Genomic DNA, 19,898 nt, shown 5'->3' on the forward strand with positions numbered 1-19,898 from the left:
GTGACACGCCCGAACCGAATAAATGCCGCCGTCGGGGCGAGAAAAGAACTTTGCAACAAAGTGTGGAATGTGCGGAAAGCCGAGCAAGCGAGGCCGAGCCACGGGCCGGCCGGCCCCAATAATCTTGCTGGACTTTTCACAGCGAGGTGGACTGCTTGATGCTGTGGAAGCTGACCCGCGACGGCGAGGTGGGGATGGACACGGCCTGCGTCATCCTGGCCCGGATGGAGTGCTGCTCCTGCCAGCGGCGGAAGCGCTTTCTGGCGGCCGAGCGCACCTGAAGGGAGGACGACAAAGGGACAGCCAGCGCAAATTTTTACTCTGCAGCCCAGCCCAGCCCAGCCCAGCCCAGCCCAGCCCTACCAGCCCTACCAGCCCTACCAGCCTCCCTCCCTCCCTCCCTCCCGACCCTTTCCTCCCCGGCACGCGTGACGGATGAAGATGAGACGTGGGCTTCGCCACCTCGTTCCGGCCGCAACCTCGCAATCGATATCCGGCGGGCGTGAGCCATCAAAGCCCTCACCGCCGTCGTTCGTCATCTTAGCGGCCGGCTGTCGCCATGGCGACCGCAGCCCGGCCCCGCCAAAGGCTCCTGGAGCGCTGCCTTGTCTAAGCGCGCGTGCGTGCGTGCGGCTGTTTGCGCAAGGTCAAAAAGGGCACGCAACCATTTCCCGTGGGGCGTTTGCGGTGCCTTTTTTTGCGCGGCCGGCGGGCGTTCGTCACGGCAATGCGGCGGTAACGGATGTGCGGGCTAACTTACCTCACTGTTCAGGAAGCAGTAAAAGACGGACACAAAGAAGCCCTGAGGGACGGATGCAGAAAAGGGCCAAAGGTCAGCGCGCCGGCCGGACGGACGGACGGACGAGAGCCCTGGCATGCATACCTGGAAGGACTCCAGGAAGGAGTTGAAGTAGATGAAGACCAGCTGCGAGATCTCGTCCTCGCCAGGATTGACGAAGAAGAGCATGTAGGTGATGCCCAAAAGGGGGAGCAGCACCAGCGTGGCCTTCACCGCTTTCCTGCCAGGACAATCGGGTCGAAGGGTGAGCGGGCGGGCGGTCGCTGACTCCCGCCGGCGCCTCCCACTGGCGCCGGCCTCCCCCCCCCGCCGGCCCCACGTCTACCTATACTGAATGGTCTCCGAGGTGGTGGACGCTCGCAGTTTGGTCATCAGGATCCTGACGATGTTGAAGAGGAAGATGAAATTGATCTGAAACAGGCACGCGCGGCAGCATCAGTGGACGCGCCCGCCACCTTGGTTGACTTTGCCAACCTAGACTCCCAAAAGCCGGCCGGTGGGCAGGCGGGCGGGCTTGAGGTGCCGCTCCGCACCATGGACGCTTCACGCAACATCAACGAGAAGGCGACTCACCACCAGAACCAGAATCATTGGACCCTGGTAAATGTAGTCCGTGTAAACGCCCGCCCGCTTCCCAAACCAGCACCTGTGGACGGACGGCGGCAGACGGACAGGCGTCAGCGCAAAAGCGGCCTTCGGCGAGGCCGAGCAGAACCCACTTCTCGTTGTCGTAGTAGAGCTTCCCGATGGCCCAGGCCACGATGATGGGGAACGGGATACACCAGCCGATGCAGATGAACATCCACTTGCGCAGCTTGTCGGTGGAGTACGTGAGCACGATGGCGGTGTGCAGGTAGCAGCCTTCGCCAAACATCCAGAAGAAATTGGTGGAGTGGAAGTAGTTGAAGCAGGCCGTGACCAGGCGGCACCACACCTTCAAAAGGTCAAAGTGAGAGACGTCCAGAGATGCTGCCGGCAGAAGCCGGCCGGCCGGCCGGCGTTTCCACTCACACCTACCACGTTGCTCTCGTGCACCTCGGGGCTCATGGTGAGCTGCACCACGAACCAGGTGGCGTTCCTCAGGATGAAGGCGCTGATCAGGTTCCAGTGGATGATGTTCCTCAGGCAGCGGATGCTCCTGCCGGAAAAAGCGCCTTGAGCGGCCGGCCCCACCGTGCGCTCCAGGAAGCCTTTTGTGCTCCCCGGATCCAGATGAGGGCGGCGAGCCAGCCGCGCAAAGGAAGGAAGGAAGGAAGGAAGGAAGGAAGGAAGGAAGGGAGGGAGGAAGGAAGGAAGGAAGGAAGGAAGGAAGGAAGGGAGGGAGGAAGGAAGGAAGGAAGGAAGGAAGGAAGGAAGGAAGGAAGGAAGGAAGGAAGGAAGGAAGGAAGGAAGGAAGGAAGGAAGGAAGGAAGGAAGGAAGGAAGGAAGGAAGGAAGGAAGGAAGGAAGGAAGGAAGGAAGGAAGGAAGGAAGGAAGGAAAGACGGCGCTAAAAACACGGCGGCTGACCTTTCACGCTAGTTAGGCTGACAGGTGCGCTCGATGGGGAGGCGGGAGCAGCAAAAAGCGTCTTTGCTTGATGCCTCGAGGGAGGGAGGGAGGGAGGGAGGTAGGGAGGGGGAAGGGGAGCCTTCAGGCTGCCTGACAAAAAGTCAACATGGTCGCCAATGACTGAGTGGCCATCAGACCACATGGAGATTGCAGGGGACAAGCCCCAAGTCTCATCTCTTTTTCTGGAGTGGTTTTGCTCCAATTTGTGGCGCGCGCCCCTCCCTCACGCTCTAACTGCCTACCTCCCTACCTCCCTCCCTCCCTCCGCCTGTCCCCACCCGAGGGACGGCAGCTCGTCCCAACACGACTTGTGCATAAACGCGCCGGTGTTGAGCCTTTTTGGCTTTTGCGCTTTTCACACTTGTTAAGTCAGACTCGGATTGCTGAAGCCCTGCAAACCCAACCGCCCCCCCCCCCCCCCCCCCCCGGGTCCTCTTTGTTCCACTTTGCTCACCTCAAACACAGGAAGAGGCAGAAGGCCACCAGCAGCGCCAGCATGGAGATGACGTGTCCCAGGAAGTTGATGATCACCGCCATCTGGTAGTGCATCTTGCCCTTTTTCTGAAAAGGCCAACAAGCGCATGGAGTGGTCGTCAACCATTTAGGACGGGGAGGCGCAAAGACCGCTCAGAGGCATCAGCTCTTTTTTTGGCCTTGATGTCACACGCCGGCGGGGGATTAACAGCATTAATCCGCACGTCAGCTCCCCCGATTCTCCCAAATTCATTCCGCGGTGGGTGGCTGGCTGGCACCATGTCATTTGACACAAGCGGCCGAGCTTCCTTCTCGCGGACACCACCGGTCCGTTTGGCCTTCAGGTTCACTTTGGGGGCTTCGGCAAGCATTGTCGCTTTGGCTTACCTCTTGGTGCAGGATGGCCTTGCACATGGAGTAGTTGCCCTTGGGAGCCCACGTGCCGTTGGACAGGCACTTCCTGTACACGCTGTCTGCGCGCACACACACACACACGCGCGCAACATGACGACAACATTATGAATCCAAATGACAAACAGCTGAAAATGCCATTCAGACACCAAATGACTTAAAAGTGACAACATGAATTAGGTTGCCGTGCCGTGCCGTGCCGTGCCGTGCCACCTTTTTGTGCACCTTCAATGTCAGCATCAGAAGACTAAATCTGCTTGTGTGCGTTGTCAACACGGGTGTGTCAAGCGAGCGCTGTTGCGTCCTTTCTCACATGATTGACAGGTCGGCAAAGTCTTGTCAGGTAACGGGAAAGGAGGAAACGCTGGGCAGAGGCCAAAAGCCAACGGGGACCAAACATTAGGTGGCACGTGAGGAGAGAGCGTAGCCGAGGGCGTCGGCGCGCTAACGCACTCGCGGCCTGCCTGCCTGCCTTCTAAAAATAGCCACGCGGTGCCCAAGGGGGAAACGTCATCTGGCATCAGGATTAGCCCCGTCACGTTCCAGTCCCCAAAGCCACACGGATCTGCCGTCGCCCCGCTCCAGATTGGTCTCGCCCGTATACGAGCGGCGCCGTCGGCCGCTCCGCTCTTGCCCGTCACTCGCTGGCTCCCAGCCAAATCCAAAAACGACCACCTCCGAGCAAATTGCGGGATGGCTCCGAGACGAGCGGCACTCCGCTGATGCGACGTGTTGCCAGAAAGAAAAAGGCAAAGTAGTCACGGAGACGCGCCGTCGGTCGCCGTCTGGCTGCATGGCGGAAACCTACGGAAACGTTTGCTTTGGTGACCTATCGCAATGGGGGGGAAGGTGGGGGGGGGATGCTCGGGAAGACTCAAGTATGCATCAGCCCACTCCATGTTTGTCCCATCTTGCAATCAATGGGATGCATCTTGTTTCGGCGCAAGCATAGGAGCGGCTCTGGCAAGAGAGCTGGCCCGCTGCACGACCGCAATGTGAGACGCGGCGGCGGCAGCAGGAGCAGCAGCAGCAGCAGCAGCAGCAGCAGCAGCAGCAGCGGCGGCAGCAGCAGCGGCAGCAGCAGCAGCAGCAGCAGCAGCAGCAGCCTATTGGCTGACTGCACGCTTGAATCCGAGGAGCCGCCGCATATATGCCGCATGCGGCAATGCCTCCATGCAAATATTTGGCAGCGTAGCCCGCAAGCGCTAACGTGGTGACGTCCGTCTAAAAATAGCAGCGCCCCGGCCGCTGGGCGGGAAAACGTTCTCTCCAGCCTGCGCTTGAGCGTCCGGCCAGCCGCGACCTTGCCGACAGGGAAGCCGCTTTGCGGGTCCCAGCTCAGACGCTCATATTTCAGCGCTCACCCGTGGCGAGCAGGTGTGCCAAATTGGCGTGCGGGATGTGGCGCATCATCTGCACCGCAGCCCACACCTCCCTCCTCAATTTCCACTCCCGGGAATAGGAAGGGCGGGCGCTTTGGTGGGCCCGTCCTGTTTGGTAGCCGTGGCAACTCAAGACTCTGCTTACGCAAAGGTGCGAGCCACCTCTGAGAGCGACTCGAAGCGCCGTCTGCGCAACTTTTACAGCGGCTTCTGGCGGGTGGGCGGGCGGGCGGCTCTCGGCTGTCGTCTGTGCAACAGGTCAAGAGCTCGGGCGCAAACAAAAACTTTGCTGCTGCTACTTTGGAGGCTGACGACAGAAATGGACTGCTAGAAGGAGTGGAGCTCTTTACAAGCCTGAGGCTTCGTCTCCCTCCTTGCACAGTTATTGATATAATAATATGTGCTAAAAAAATAAAAAGGTCCGCGACGCAACCGCGCAAAATTCCGCTTTGCATTTGGGCCAAAAGACAGAAAGCGGAACACATTCCTACCGCGCCACAAGGAATTGACTGCCGGTGCGGAGGCTTATTAGTCGGAGAACAACACTCGCAGCTCCATCTTGACGTGCACAAATCAGCAGTGTGAGTCATGGGGGGGGGCTGGCAGGGAGGGGTGGGGGTGGGTCGCTAGTCTGCACATCCAGCAAGTTGAGCCCATCACATAAGTGGAGTGGAGTGGAGTGGAGCGGTGCGTTGCCATGGTTTGGTTTGGTTTGGTTTGGTTTGGTTTGGTTGGTGGGCCAACTGCACGTGTGCGCATATTAGCAGCGGTGCTCGTCAGTAAGCAAAACGTTGAGCGGTGGAGAATGTCGGAGATGCTTCTGGAACGGGACCAAAAATCAAAGGAAGAAAAGTCAACAAAAGCAGAAGCGGCAAACGTACAAGGCAACAGATAAGTCCGGGATTTGTCGGGATCTAATTTTGGAAATCCATCCCGATTCCGGCGGGATGATTCATGGAACGCCGCACACAATGGACAAGATATATTTAGAAGGAGACCAAAGCGTGATCATCTTCGGCCCGGTTTGCCTATGACGATGGGAACCGGAGATCCCCACGAGACTCTCGTGACGAGAGCATCGGGACTTTTGGAAAATGCCATCCATTGGCAAAGCGCCAATGAGAAGACCCCGCCGTTGGCGAGCAAATGCGACGAGCGCCTGCCCGTGTGCGCTTGCGTAATTATTACCAGCCGGCAAAGTCGCTAACGTGACTAATGTTGACAGAGGAGTCACGTGACCCGGCTTCCGGCCTCGTTAAATATTCAGCAAGTATGAATAATTAACAGAGAGTTAAGAATAGAGCGCTTAAGAATACTCCACAATCAATAACGCCACCCGGGCGGCTATCCATATCTTCCCAAGTGTCCGCGCGACCTTGCCGCCGAACATGCCGACGCCAGCCACGCTAACGGATGCTTTAGCCTCCTTAGCCCGGGAACGGGAAGATCGGCCACGCCCGACGGCTGAGCGCAACCGTCCCGACGCCGACAGATGAATTAGCCGTTAGCCAGCCCGTCTGCCCTCCTCCGACTTTGATGAGATTCGCATTGATGTTGTGTGTTTATTTTAAATGTCAACACGAGGTGAGAAAATGGCCACGCTTAGGCTAATTAGCGGCCTTGCGCATACGCTCGCTCGGCTGCCGACATGAGAAAGGACGACGCCTCGAGCGGCAAAACAAAACAACGAGAACGAGAAAGCCGCGGAGGCCACGGACGGAGACGTCACTAACCCACGACTTGGGCATAAAGCGTTGACATCATCACGTGTCCGAGCACGTGTCGTCGCCGCCGCCGCCCCCGTGCGTCCTCATTTTTGTTCCCCTTTCTGTCTTTTGGCCAATTTGAACGCTCAAGCTAATTTGCGCAAACAAAGACGTAGACACGCGAGCCCGCGGGCGCGCCGCAACGTTTCTCTTTGTCTGTGCGAGTTGTTTGAAGATGCTTTTGATGGTGGCACGTGCTCTAGGTGGCGCTGTTCTTACTGGTGGTGTTGTAGCGGACGCCGTAGAACATCTCGGGACAAGGTCTGGACACCACGTGAGCGGCGGGGCTGCGGGGCCAGCAGGTGCCGATGCCGTCCAGCGACGCCTCGCAGTACACGTCCGCAACTGCAAGACGAGTGGCGCCGGGCCGGCTTAGCATGTGCTCGCTGGCGCGCGCGCGCGCACGGCCGGCGCGTCGTTGGCCCACCGCTCGGTGCGACGCTGCCGTTGCTCTGTGCGACGCTGCCGTTGCTCTGTGCGACGCTGCCGTTGCTCTGTGCGACGCTGCCGTTGCTCTGTGCTACGCTGCCGTCGCTCGGTGCGACGCTGCCGTTGCTCGGTGTCTCGTTCCAGGAGGACGATTCCAGCCATTGTCCTGCAAAGAGAAAGAAGGCCAGATGTGGGCCGGTTTTGCCCGCGTCAACAGCGAGCGCTTTCGGAGCCCTCCTCCCCAATCTTCGGCTGCGCTCGGACAGCAACGTCCCTGCGCGACACGAGCGCGCTGGGGCCAAGGAGCGTTCTCAGACGTGCGCCTTTCAAGGTTAGCGAATCAATGTTCAAAACACTACGTGAGCGTCCGTGCGCCCGTTTAAGGGCAACGCTAAGCGACGCTGACAGGGGTCCCCCCGCGGCCACACGAGCGCCACCGCAGCAAAGACCAAGGCGCTCGTGTCCCCGGGCCTCGCCTTCGTCAACGGCAGACCGGAAGGAGGGAGGGAGGGAGGGAGGGAGGGAGGCAGGGGAGCGGGCTCGGGCAGTCCGGCGTTGACTTAAACACCCTTTGAGACGTCAAAGCCACTCAAGTCACGCTTCTTTTGAACAAATCTTAATCCATTGATGCAAAAAGAAGAGGCAGGCACATCTGTTGGGAATGGAGTCAAACTGAAATTCTTACCGGAGGAGGAGGCATCAGCGGCCGCCGCGAGGATGGCGTCGCACATCAAATGGGCCTGGCGACCCGGCGGCAGGAAGACCAAGAAGGCGGCGCACATCTGCAGAAACGCACGCAAACGTCACAACGGCGGAAAGTGGGGCCGAGCGAGGCCCGCCGGCCGGGCACTTTGACGCGTGCTGACCTTGTGCTCGGGAAATTGTTTCCGTAGATTGGGAACGCTCCTTTTGTTTTGCATGTGGGCCTCCCTGCGTCAATCTAGCTGGAACAACACGGCGTGACACGGGGAGGACGTGTCAAGGTCACGCCGAGGCGTGCCTCGGCGCGCCGCCGTCTGTCAGCGCTCGCGTCAAATGTTTTTCCAAGCAGATCGCAGCTGCGCTTTCATCTCGGACAGGCTTTGGTGCCACCCGGATGAGCGTGCGGAAACATCGGCGGGACGGGAAAATCCCGAGCGGAACCTCGCCATTCAAAGTGCTGTCACAACTTTGGAGCGTGACGTGGTGATCTGAACGTCTGAAGATCCCGACCGCAAGATCCCTAACCAGAGTGTCTCCGAGGTTCAGACTGGAACATTGCGACTCCCCAAGCGGCCGGCGGGAGATGCCCAAACGGGAACCCGAACCGACGTTATGACGCGAACGATAGCCTTTTTCTTTTTTCTTTGTCCAGCGAGCGCGTGTTGTGGGCGCCGATTAAGCACAGCCGTTGTGTTATCCGAAAAGTCTAAAAGCAGCGCAGCGCGGCGCGGCACTTGAGCGCTCCGTTGGAAAGTTCCCTGAACACCATGACAGATGATGGGCAGCAAAGGCGGCGACCTTTCGTGACCAACCATTCGCTCATTTGATTGCGCGAGACCTGCTCTCTATCGCGAGACGGCTGGCTGCCCTCGCTACATCCCAACAAAGCTGCGCAAGATTGTTTCGTCAGGAAGGAAGTTGTGGAAAGCCTTTCTTTCCCTTTGCTCACCTCTGGACAATCTTTTGCTTGTCAATGACGCCGACGCGCGCGCTTTGGGGACACGCGAGCGAGCGAGCGAGCGAGCAAGTGAGCAAGCAGCGGGACAAAAGCACAAAGGTGTGCACGCGGCAATCAATCGCGTCATCAGAAGAGGGAGGAAAAGAACTCACTCACCTGGAGGACAAACATTTTGCCCTTACATCGTTCCCAGAACGGGAAGAAAAGAGAAGGAGAAAAAGAAGACAAGTTGCTGCGCTCATGGGGGAGAGCGTATGTTGCGTTCACGGGGACCACTTGAAGTGTTGGTGGGCACCGCGGGGGGCGGGGCGGGGCGGGCAGGTGGAGGAAGAGTGTTGTTGTCTGCGGCCAGCCGGTCGGCCGACTGCCCGCCTGGCTGCCTGGCGATCGCTCCTCTCTCTCTCTCCCTGTCCCTCCGTCGGTCCTCAAGCAAACCTCCTCGTCCTATTTCTTCCTGTCCTTCTGCCGGCGTGACCACAAGTCCACGACGCGTCGGCACATCCAGCTGGCGGTGACGCGCCGCGGACACGCGCGTCAGCGCACCGCCCACCCGAGGCGAGAGGCGCGCCCGCCCGCCCGCCGCCGCCGCCGCCACCTCGCGATGGATGGCGGGGAAAGGTGACAAGGTTCCAGCACAAGTGAGCCACTCGGTCGGGCGCCAAAGTTGTGCAGCAGCGAAAGCGAGTCAGACAGAAAGAAAGAAAGCACATCTGCCTGCACGCCTGCCGCCTCCACCCGCGTGACTGACGTGTTCCCATTTGGACCGGCGCCAAAATGGGAGGGGCGCAGGCGCTTAGCACGCGCACGCGCGTTACTGAACACAGCCACCAGAAAAGGTGATGACGTCAGCAGTCATCGTCCTTCCAGCAGCGGCGAGATTCTGACAACTCGTAAAGCAGTTCAAGAAACGGTGAACACAGCGGCCAAACAATGAACCCAGGGCCAAATAAAAGAGGAGAGCCAAACAATGAACCCAGGGCCAAATAAAAGAGGAGCCGAGCCGAGCCGAGCCGAGCCGAGCCGAGCCGAGCCGAGACGCCATCCGCGAATGAGCCGACAAATGCGTCAGCAAATGAAGCAATGACCCGAGGAGCGAACAGAGGCTGCCGCGCGCCGGCGGTACCTTGTCCAACTTGGCCTAGCTTGTCTGAACGACGGGCAATATTCTGCCCATGTTTGGTCCAAAGGAGAGTCGCGAACGTCTACTTCGACGTGGAGCAAACGGCCACCGCCATTTTGCGACCGGCCCAAAAGTCAAATGACCGCTTCCGTCAATCCTTCGTTCACGTCAACAAAAGCCACGGCTGAAAGAAGGAGCGGCAAATGCCAGTCCGGAGACGCGACGGGAAGCCGCCTCGACGTTGCCGTCGAGTTGGCGCCGCTGCCGGCGAATGGCAAACGATGCGGACAGCCCCGACCGGGGCCTTCGGGACCTTCGCGCTCTGGGGAAGGGGGGGAGCACGTGCTGCCTTCGAGAGTCAGGGGAACCGAGAGTGACGCTTCTGGGAGATTGGCGAAGACGTTGAAAGGAGGCCAAATGTGGACGAGCGAGCAAACAAAGGCTCACTGGCCCATTGGCCGCGGGTGTCGAACGGGACAAACGGCGGACCGTCATGGTCAAAGCAGCTGTGTTTTCCTTGTGGGGACTTGCGTAACGCGGGTATTTTAATCCCCTTGCCTGCAGCTGCGAGTGCGCCAATGCTGCGAGCGCCAATGCGGCCACCCGAGCTTCCGCCCGCCCCCTCCCTCCCTCCCTCCCTCCCGACGCCGTCCCCCCAATCTGCAAGACAATTTCTCTTCAATCAGGCAACATGCGCGGCAGTAATCCCTCCTGGTTATCACGCGCTTGGCCTCGTTTCCCCAAACTCAAACCATTTGTCGAAGCTAACACAAAGACGCTAACGTGTCAACGCTTAAGGCAAGAAGATAAAGGTCGCACCGTGGACCAGGCTAACGTGCCGAAAGTGAGGTGAAGCTAGCTAGCGAGCGAGCAAGGGAGCCGCTGAGGACGCTTTGATGTTTACTACTTTCTACAAAGTAACTGTCAAAGTACTTTAGCGATGGAGTACTTTTCCAAAGTAGTATGGGGGCTTAAATAGAAACTTCAAAGACTTTGTGAGCTCGTCAAGTTTTGACCCAGAAAACCAAGACAGACGCCTTCGTCTAACTCGTGTGCGCGTGGGTTTTTTTGTGTTGTGAGAACGCGTCCTTCCGGGGGTGTTAGTGTGTGCCAATGCGTGTGTGTTTGCCGACGCATGTCGTCGTTTGCGCGCGTTGGCACCACCAGAAACTTGGCACCGCCTGAACTTGTGATTCTTTTCCAACACATGTCAACAAAGGCTGCGTTGGGAAGGGTTTGGCTCCTTCCCGACTCCCCAAACGGCAAAAAGGGAGACGCGGCGGGCTTGTTCAGAAGAACACTCGGGCCGCAGTTCGCTTCCGACGTTACTCTGGGTGTAGCGGGCCCGTCCAAAATCCCTTTGTTGCGATCCAGGAGGAGAATGATGAGAGCGGTTGCCAACGGCGCCCAAAACAAGTTTTTGAAGCGGGCCCCAACCAGGAATGGAATATGTCGGCGCCGTGCGGAAAACCATTCACCGCTTCGTGACAACATTGGCATTCTTCTAGAGTCAATTGAGATAGACATTCCAGACTCCAAAAGAAGGCCAACACTCATTCCATACTACGACAAAAAAAGTGGATTCTGAACACAGGCTAGGGGGGGGGGGGGGGGGGGGACCGGAGATGGCTACTCTGCCTCGAGAAGATGAACTATTGATTTTGTGCCACAGCGGCGTGGGGAAAACCTGTTAGCGCTTGTCAGATTATTTAGGGATTACATTTGTCACAGGCAGACGACAAAGACGGCCCGGCCCGAGACGAAGGACACACGGCGATTGATGATGGCCGACAGCTCTTCCGCCGTCGATACTTTTGACGTCTCGTCGGGAGGACAAACACGCACGTCGGCTTCACGGGCTGATCGACAAACGCTCGACGCTTGATCCGGATTGGCTATCACCGACGCCCCGGCCGTACACGTCCGGCGTTTAACGTTTCGATGGAGGATGGATACGTCGATACGGCCTTACGTTTTAGCCTCTTTGCCACGCCAGCAAGTGCCAACGTCAAACCACGTGAAAATTCCAAACGGCTGTCGCCCTTTAATGGCTTCTAAAAATAAAAGGCAAGCAGCAGGCAGGCGCGGCAGCAGGAAGCAAACACACAAACACAAACGCGTGAAGCCATCAACAAAGAACGGAGCACGCCGCTTCTTTCACACAGGGATGTATGTGACTTGAAATGTCTTCCGGAGACAAAATGAAGCCCACATATCCAAGCTAATGACGATGCTACCGTGGAGAAGCCAACATGCAAGCCAGTCGTCTGAAAAAGCTAACATAAAGCTCAAGTGTAAAAGCTCAAATAAAGCCAAGTGTAAAAGCAAACATGCAAAGACTAACATTGGCGAATCTAGCGGCAATAACATAGGACAAGACTTACAAGCTAAATGTAAGCTAACGCAGAGAAGTACAAATGTAAGCTTTGATTTAACCATGCCAGTCCCGTTGCAATCAAATGTCTCTTTTCCACAGGAGACCTGAGCTCAACTGTAGGCTTGGGTATACAAGCTGAAATGAAGACTCCATTTTATTTCATTTTTTCAAACAAACATACCAACAAGTTGACGCAAACATGTGGAAGCTGAATGTAAGAGTCAAGGTGGCTAGGATCAGAGGCTAAAATCAATCTAAACGCACAAGCTAAAATGCTACCGAGTCTTTTTCCATCAATCGAAAGGCATTCGACTGCGAGCGAGCGAGCGAGCGAGCGAGCGAGCGAGCGAGCCAGCCAGGCGATGCTGAGAGGTTAGCATGACTTACTTAGCTTGCCGCCACGGCTGTTCCCGCCACCCGCATGCCATTTGACAGCTCGCCTCCGAATGACGTCAGCGTCACGCGACTGACACGCTTGTCGTTTTGCACTCAGCTGCATGCTGAACACGATGGCCAAAGACGAAAATAATGAAACAGTTGAATAAAGTAGATCGGGGGACCTTAGCCGCAAATTGGAACACGGGTACAAGGTGTGAAGTAAAAAAAGAACACACGTTAGTGATCAGTTTGTCGTCCTCTTCTGCCCTCTGCTGTACTTTTTGTGTCATTACGCCCAAAGGTCGAGCTAACGGAGCTGCCTCTTACGTTGAACTGTTCACCAAATTGATCTGAGACATACAAACACGGTGTGTTGGTGACATGTCACGTGATTAGAAAGGATCGACTATCGACGCGTTTGTCTTGCATTTATTGGATTTCTCACAGGTCAGACGTAGTGGCCTCAAATCCAGGCTCAGCTTGCCATCCGCCCGCTGTTTTCAACTCCAGATGCAAAAGCCCGTTGGTCCGTCAGCACAGGGCAGACGGGTTACGGTCAGTGGTCCAAGAGCTCCTTCCTGAGTTGCCAGTAGCGCCCCCCCTTGGCCATCAGCTGCGCGTGCGTGCCCTGCTCCATCACCACGCCGTCCTCCAAGAAGACGATGCGGTGGGCTCGCTCGGCGCAGTTCAGACGGTGCGCCACCATCAGGACCGTGCAGCCGCACCTGAGCGCCTCCTCCAGGACCTGCGGGGTCGGCGGCACACATCAGGGGTCGGCGACACACATCAGCCGCCGTCACCGAGCTGCGTGGTGTGCAACTGACGGCGTGTTGCGCGTGGACGTCCAGCTGGCTGGTGGCCTCGTCCAGGATGAGTACCCTGGGCTGACGCAGCAGGACCCGCAGCAGCGCCACGCTCTGCTTCTCGCCCTCCGACAGATGCGCGCCGACCTCATCGGCGTCTGCGGGGCACGGCAAGCGGAGAGAAGCGGCGCGCTCGCTTTTGAGTCGGCAGCCCGCTCTGCTCTCCTTCAAGGCGCTTTGGCCCAAGGCGCTTTGGCCCGGCCCAAAGCGCTCTGCTCACCTTCCACCTACCTGCGTGGGCCTCGGCGGTGTCCAGCTTGGCCAGCAGCCGCTCGGCTTTGATCTTGGCGGCCGCCTCTTGCAGCTGCTCCGTGCGGCAGGGCCCCAGGCCGTACTCCACGTTGTAGCGCAGCGAGCCGCGCAGCGCGACTGGATTCTGGGGAACGGCAACCACCTGGGGGAAGGAAGGAAGGAAGGAAGGAAGGAAGGAAGGAAGGAAGGAAGGAAGGAAGGAAGGAAGGAAGGAAGGAAGGAAGGAAGGAAGGAAGGAAGGAAGGAAGGAAGGAAGGAAGGAAGGAAGGAAGGAAGGAAGGAAGGAAGGGCGCGTGACGCGGCCGTTGCAGTCAGCGTCCTTTGGATGGCGGCCCGCCAACCTTGCCGTGGAAGTAGGCGTTGCCGTAGGCGTGCAGCGGCCGTCCGTCCAGCAGGATGTCGCCCCGCTGCGGCTCGTACAGTCGCTTGAGGAGCCCCGCGCAGGACGTCTTTCCGCTACCCGACGGCCCCACCAGGGCCGTCACCTTGCCCGCCTCCAGCACCATGGACACGTCCTGGGCGCAAACGTCCGTGAGGTGGCGAGCGGCCCCGGCCCGCCCGGCAAGGCCCAGCTTAGCTTAGCTTACCTTCAGCGCCGGTTTTTCCGGCGACACGGAAGGGTAGCCAAAGGTGACGTTCCGGAACACCACCTGGCCCCGGAGCGCCTCGGGCGCCAGTTGGCCGGCCGGCCGGCACTTGGGTTGACGGTCCAGGTAGCTGAAGACTTTGCAGATGATGCCCAGCGTGGCCAGTGTGTCCCCGGAGCAGACAAAGATCTCCTGGAGAGACGAGACGAGCCGAGCCGAGCCGACGTCATCTCACCAAAAGCCGCAAAGAGGAGATGGCGGCGGATACGTCCCCCCCTAGCCTTAGCCAAACGGGTGCGCCGCTCACCTTGAGGTTGTGCGACATGGGCTTCCGGAACAAGAAGAAGGTCAGGAGGGTCCCGGTGCTCAGCCGCCCGCCAGACACCAGCGAGCGAGCCGCCAGCAGCATCGCCACCTTGGTGGCCAAACTGCCAAACTGCCGGAAGGAAGGCAATTAACGACGGCGGCGGCGGCGAGATGGCACGGGGAGGCCGACCCGACCCGACCCGCGCCGCGCCGGCTGCCTCACCCTACTCAGGAGCTTGAAGACAGCTTTGTGTCGTCCGTCCCGCACGCTGATGTCTCTGAGCCGTCCGAGTTCTCGACGGAATCGTTGGGCTTCGTCCGATTGGCCGCGGAAACTTCGGACGCTGCGGATTCCGCCCAGCGACTGATGACTGAGCTCTTTGAGGCGAGCCAGGCTGTCCTGCTTCTGCTCATTTGATTCCTGTCAGACAGCAGGGTGGCTGGCCTTCATCAATTGTGCGTAAATGTGGCTCCAGCCTCCCCTCGTCCACGCGGTTAGTCTGCGTTGGTGCTCCCGGTTTGCCGACCTTGTGACAGCGGACTTGTCGTCTCTGCAGCGCGGCCATGAGCGGGATCTCGATGCACGCCAGCGCCGTGAGCGGACGCGACAGATACAACATGGCCGCCAGCATCAGGACGCTCTTGATGGAGCTGCGTAGCACGGCGTTGGCGTTGAGCCCCACCGTCAGGCCCATCTTGTTCACGTCCGAGTGCAGGCGGGAACAGAGAATGCCTGGTGTGGTTGGGCGCACAGCCGCCGCCTTCAACTTCTGGAACTCCGGCGGCTGGCAGCGCGCGCTCACCTGGATGGTTCTCCTGGAAGAAGAACACTTCCTGGGCCAGCAGCGAGCGGAACAGCGCCACCTTCAGGCGCTTGTTGAGGCGAGCGTGCGCCATCTTGAAGAATCTGGAGCGCAAACCCGAGAAAAGGCAGCTGCCCGCCGAGAAGCACACCAGCGCTCCCAGCGCCGAGTAGAAAGCGGAGTCCAGCGCCCCGTCCCGAAGCACGTCCGTCACCGTGCCCTGCAACAGCGGGACCAGCGTGTCGCCTGGACCACACAACTCAATTTAGCGTTGAGAAAGGTCACGCTGGTTTGGCCGCCATTCGCTTACAGGCCACGGCCAGGGTGATGACGCCGAAGCCCGCCGTCAGGGAAAGCTGGTTGGGTCTGAGGTACCGAAGCAACCTGGCGAGCAGGAGGCCGGCGGCCGGCGCCGGTTGGCCCTCTGGCGCCGACCCTCCGCCACCGCCGAAGCCCGCTTCCCAAAAGAGGCAGCTCAGCCCCGAGCACAGCGCCACCTGCAGCAGAGCGCCCAACCCGGGGGGCTCGAGGCCTCTTTGGAGCACCGTGGGCAAGAGGACGAGCAGGGTGGCCAGCCTGCCTAGCACCGCCCGATGATTCTTAGCGGCCGCCGCTGCGTGCACAACGGCGTGGAGGAGCGCCCACTTGAGCGCCGCGGCGGCCCAGGCCCAGGCCCAGGGCCACTGCTCCGCTGCCGCCGGCTCGCCGGAAGCGTTGACCCACGCCCCCCCCAGCAGGCCGTGCCACAAGGACCACGTCAGTGCGGCGTCCACGAGCAGCAGCAGCAGCAGCAGGAAACCGCAAAGCACGGCACAAGACATCGTGCAACCTGCGGCCAATCCATTTGCTTGCTCATCCATGACACCCACCGTGAGTTCTTTTTCTTTTCTTTTAACATGCAGACGTAATAGCTTGCTAGCTCCTCTTTTGCCACAGCTGGAAAGCTTCAAGTCGCTCGATGCAAACTAGTGTTTGGTGGCTGCACATAGAACGCGGAGCCAGCCCAAAAGGGCAAAGAGAGCAAAACTTGTTGGCAATATTTTCCAAGTTAAGGGGCCGACGATCGCCAATCGGATTTCTACGCTCAATTAGCTTGAAAAAAAATCTTATCGATGCCGTCAATAATCGGCACGCGTCGCGTCCAAAATGTCACCAAAGAAATAGGAGACTACTCACCTTACACGCAGGCAGGCAGGCAGGCAGGCAGGCAGGCAGGCAGGCAGGCAGGCGGGCAGGCGGGCAGGCAGGCAGGCAGGCAGGCAGGCAGGCAGGCAGGCAGGCAGGCAGGCAGGCAGACGGACAAAAGCCCCTTTTCTACTTTCACTTTCACATTCCCAAAGTCTTTGGCCGAGAACGAGTTTAGCTCTACTTTGTTCGTTTTACCTTTCTTTTCTTTTTTACCACGCACGCGTCGAAATGGTTTGAATGATTGACATTCGGATGGCCGCGTTGTATTGTCGAACTAATCTCTGCTAATCGAAAAAATGTAACGGACAGCAGAAACTTCAGTCCCTGGGCGGAAGTTGGCTAACAAATAGAAAACAGCTGCCGGAAGTGGGTGTTCTGCAAAACCGGCACTCATTTAACAAGACTCGATGATAATGATTTCGTATTTTCAAAAATGAGAAATATTTTCCGGGAGGGACTTTTTTTCGCCAATGTGCAGATGCGTGAATGACGTATGTCAACGGCCTGCTTGTGTTGACGAACAATGGCGTCGTCCGAATGACGTATGTCATCGGCCTGCTTGTGTTGACGAACAATGGCGTCGTCCGAGATACCGATGGATGGGTGGATGGGCTGCTTTGTGTGGGGAGCACATCTTCATAGCCACACTGTCAGCCACTTGGGAACTTGTCTTTCAGCCATCTTTTCACATGTCTTCATAGCAGCCTCCGCACCCATTTCGTCACGTGTCTTTGCGGCGGCAGAATGAAGGCTGAAGACTTGGGTTTGCAAAGACAAAGTTTATGGCAAGAAACAAGAGTTGCACGACAACGACAGACAAAATACGAAAGAAGACACAAGGGACAAGAGCGCGCGTGCAGACTGGCAGGCGTCGACACGCCGCGTCAACGCATCCCACCCCCGAAGTGGTCGTGTGCGGCTGGCCCGGCCCGGCCCTCCTCCGAGACGCCCTCTCGTGTCCTCGTAGATAAACGACACTGACAGTTTTGACACATGGACGACTCCGCAGACGCAGAAACAAGGATGGGAACGTCCGCGTCTTTAGCCGGATGAAAGAAATGGTATGGAAACGAGCCACGAGTAGACTTGAGCTATACTGTCGCAAACGTCACATATTTTCCCTTCCTTCCTTCCTTCCTTCCTTCCTTCCTCCGGCCGGCCGAGCAGTCATGCTGCCCCGCGGGGTCTGGCACGCGCTAACATGCTTAGCGAGCTCGATAGCGTGTCGCCGGGTTAGCGTGACGCCCGCGTTTGGCAAATGCGCCCATGCAAACTTGTTGCCGTCACGCTCACAAGACTCGCCGCTCGTTAGCAACGTAGCATGCTCATGCCCCTCACCAAATGGCCAGCGTATAGCCGCTAGCATACGTTTGGGGCTCATCTCACAAATGCAGACAAATCACATCAACAGAGTTTTGGTTTGCACCGCCGCTTCGTCACTTCCCGTCAGGTGAGCAGGTGACGGACGGGTGAGGCCGGTCTGATATTTCATGATATGCCAACGTGCACGTGTGACACAAAGACGGGAAATCGAGTCACTTCCAGCGAAGATGCGACGAGACCCGCCACCGCCCTTTGTCACCTTGGAAGCACCTTGGGGGGGGGTTGTCGGGGAGGGGTCGGGATTCCCTTCTAACGGGACATGAAGTAACATCCCATCAGATCCAATGGGACAGACAGAGGAGGAGACCGCAGAGGTGTTGCGGGCAGAGCGCCGATGGCGTCCTCACATGCGCGAGCCTCGTTCCTGCAGGATCTGGACAAGAAAGAGTGACGGCTGAGCAAAGAGAGCTCATTGGGACAATCCCTCAGAGGCCCTTGAGCTCCGCCCCTCACCTTGGCTTTCTGGCTGGGCTCGATGACAATGCCATTGGCCGCGTTGTTGAGTTCCCGCGAGACCACGCACAGAAACTCCGCCTGGTCCTCGTTGCCGTAATTGTACGACGAGCCGATGCTGATCAGCTGCGGGAAGCGTACGGATCGACAAAGGTGGCGGGAAAGGCCACCCGACTTCATAAGCGCCACTTGACGCGTCTCGTGAGGCTCACCTGTTCAAACTTCCATCCGTCCGACATGGTGGAGACCATCTGCGTCAGCTCCTCCTCCTGGCACTGCAGGACGCGGTAGACGTGCTTGACGGGGCCCTGCGGGAGGGAGGGAGGGAGGGAGGGAGGGAGGGAGGGAGGTTAGGGCGGCGCCGTTAGCCTGAGAACGCCGAAACGGCCCGACAACGGCGTGCGAGCGAGCTACCTGCGACGTGCGGTTCTCGTTGTCCCGTATGCGCTCCTTGACCAAACGCACCAAGGAGGCGATGTTGTAGAACTCGGCCTCTTCCAGGACGCCTGAAAGCAAGCAAGCGCGCGCAGAGGCGTGACGGGCTGACTCAGCACTCTGGCCGACATGTCTTACCTTCCTCTGCCAGGTTCTTGTCCATGATGAGCTTTCCATGACGGAGATAGTTCAGGACGGGCCCAAAGTAGGTGGGGTCCCTGTCAATCAAAAAGGCCCCCGTGCTGTCCTGCACACAACAACACAGATGAAGAAGAGCAAGTGCGTCCGTTTCAGGACCTACGTTTTAGCTTTGAACGTGACGAGGGTTGGATTTCCGCATGGAGCCAAACAACGCAAAGCGACTCTGAAACCACGCTGCTCTTCTTCGACAAAAGCGTTCAAACAAATCCTAATAAAGTCCAGGCGATCGATCACATTACAAGTTCAAATGGGAACGCGATCACGTCACGACGAGATATTCAACTTGAGCAATCGCGCAAGCGTGTCAAACAATTCCACTGTATGCCATCTATTGCATGCACACTGACGAGACAAGAGCAAGTAGAGCAAGTGCTCGCTCCATCGAAAGCACCGCAAAATGGCCTATTGTCATGATCTCGTGCACCACCGATCGGGGAGACAGCTTGCGAGCTCACTTTGTCGGAGTCCAGGTCCGGGTGGTCCTGGCACAGTCGGAACAGGAACGACTTGGGATCCCTGCACAAAGTCTGCTTGGTGGTGACGAAGTAGGTCCCCCCCACGTTGAGGCGCACCCAGCGCAGGCCCTGCTCGGAAGTCGGGCCGCCCTTGGGCGGCGGGCGCCCGGCGGCGGCCGGACCGAGCGGCGAAGGCGGCAGCAGCGGCAGGCCGTGCGGCGGTGGCGGCAGCAGCAGGCCGTGCGGCGGCAGGCGGGCGGGACCGCGGACGACGTCGCGGTGGTGGTGGTGGTGGTGGTGGTGGTGGAGGAGCTGCTGCTGCTGCTGCTGCTGCTGCTGGTGGTTCGCCTGCTCGGCCGCGTCAAGCACCTGAGGCTCGGCCATGACGTCGTCACGCTTCGGAAAGGGCGCAGCCACAAATCACCGCGGCCGCTTCCCGTCCGCCGCCGCCGCCGAACCGCAACACGTGACGTCGTCGTCTATGACGCTGAGCGTGCAGCGCGCTTACAGCCCGGTGACGTCAGCGCAACGTCTCGTCCGCGACGTTTGACGTCGTGAGAGCAAACGCGACGCTTCCGGGGTTGAAAGTGACGTCGACGCACCGCGGAGCATTTCGGGAGCCGTAGT

General features: G+C 58.6%; 4 protein-coding genes across 9 annotated transcripts in view; 1 reads left to right on the forward strand and 3 right to left on the reverse strand.

Moving 5' to 3' along the window:
• Positions 1-12,810, reverse strand: LOC133142614 (corticotropin-releasing factor receptor 1-like). 4 transcript variants are annotated; one of them, XM_061263960.1, is made up of 14 exons: positions 12,791-12,810; positions 12,355-12,695; positions 7,496-7,592; positions 6,809-6,976; positions 6,601-6,726; positions 3,210-3,295; positions 2,803-2,909; positions 1,817-1,937; positions 1,519-1,733; positions 1,373-1,445; positions 1,125-1,210; positions 884-1,019; positions 761-802; positions 1-277 (listed from the first exon to the last, which is right to left on the reverse strand). In XM_061263960.1, exons 3-14 carry the CDS (start codon positions 7,590-7,592, stop codon positions 137-139), a joined length of 1,398 nt encoding a protein of 465 aa, XP_061119944.1. In that variant the 5' UTR covers positions 12,355-12,695; positions 12,791-12,810; the 3' UTR covers positions 1-136. The 4 variants fall into 4 exon arrangements, with proteins under 4 accessions (XP_061119944.1, XP_061119945.1, XP_061119942.1 ...); XM_061263961.1 differs by lacking the exon at positions 12,791-12,810 and having other exon boundaries at positions 12,355-12,467; positions 12,582-12,695; XM_061263958.1 differs by lacking the exons at positions 12,355-12,695; positions 12,791-12,810 and adding an exon at positions 8,627-9,031.
• Positions 12,760-16,016, reverse strand: LOC133142611 (antigen peptide transporter 2-like). Of its 2 annotated transcripts, none has more exons than XM_061263948.1 (10): positions 15,467-16,016; positions 15,157-15,402; positions 14,881-15,086; positions 14,577-14,774; positions 14,355-14,483; positions 14,048-14,239; positions 13,802-13,975; positions 13,440-13,602; positions 13,170-13,306; positions 12,760-13,090 (listed from the first exon to the last, which is right to left on the reverse strand). In XM_061263948.1, exons 1-10 carry the CDS (start codon positions 16,014-16,016, stop codon positions 12,902-12,904), a joined length of 2,184 nt encoding a protein of 727 aa, XP_061119932.1. In that variant the 3' UTR covers positions 12,760-12,901. The 2 variants fall into 2 exon arrangements, with proteins under 2 accessions (XP_061119932.1, XP_061119933.1); XM_061263949.1 differs by having other exon boundaries at positions 12,915-13,090; positions 13,429-13,602.
• The window catches only part of tubgcp2 (tubulin gamma complex component 2), a 9,333-nt gene continuing 5,319 nt past the window's right edge, over positions 15,885-19,898 (forward strand). Inside the window, exon 1 of one of the 2 annotated variants that reach the window (XM_061263946.1) lies at positions 15,885-16,026. The gene's annotated coding sequence lies outside the window, so the exon portion shown is untranslated. Of the gene's footprint in view, positions 16,027-19,709; positions 19,852-19,898 lie in introns of those variants that run through there. The other variant, XM_061263942.1, reaches the window with a different exon arrangement.
• On the reverse strand, positions 17,104-19,655 carry LOC133142615 (BTB/POZ domain-containing protein KCTD5-like). The gene is made up of 6 exons (XM_061263962.1): positions 19,272-19,655; positions 18,754-18,862; positions 18,595-18,686; positions 18,393-18,488; positions 18,181-18,306; positions 17,104-18,100 (listed from the first exon to the last, which is right to left on the reverse strand). The coding sequence occupies exons 1-6, from the start codon at positions 19,653-19,655 to the stop codon at positions 18,071-18,073; spliced, it is 837 nt and encodes a 278-aa protein (XP_061119946.1). The 3' UTR covers positions 17,104-18,070.

The sequence above is a fragment of the Syngnathus typhle genome, linkage group LG18 (assembly GCF_033458585.1).
Source record: "Syngnathus typhle isolate RoL2023-S1 ecotype Sweden linkage group LG18, RoL_Styp_1.0, whole genome shotgun sequence".
Lineage (NCBI taxonomy): Eukaryota > Metazoa > Chordata > Actinopteri > Syngnathiformes > Syngnathidae > Syngnathus > Syngnathus typhle.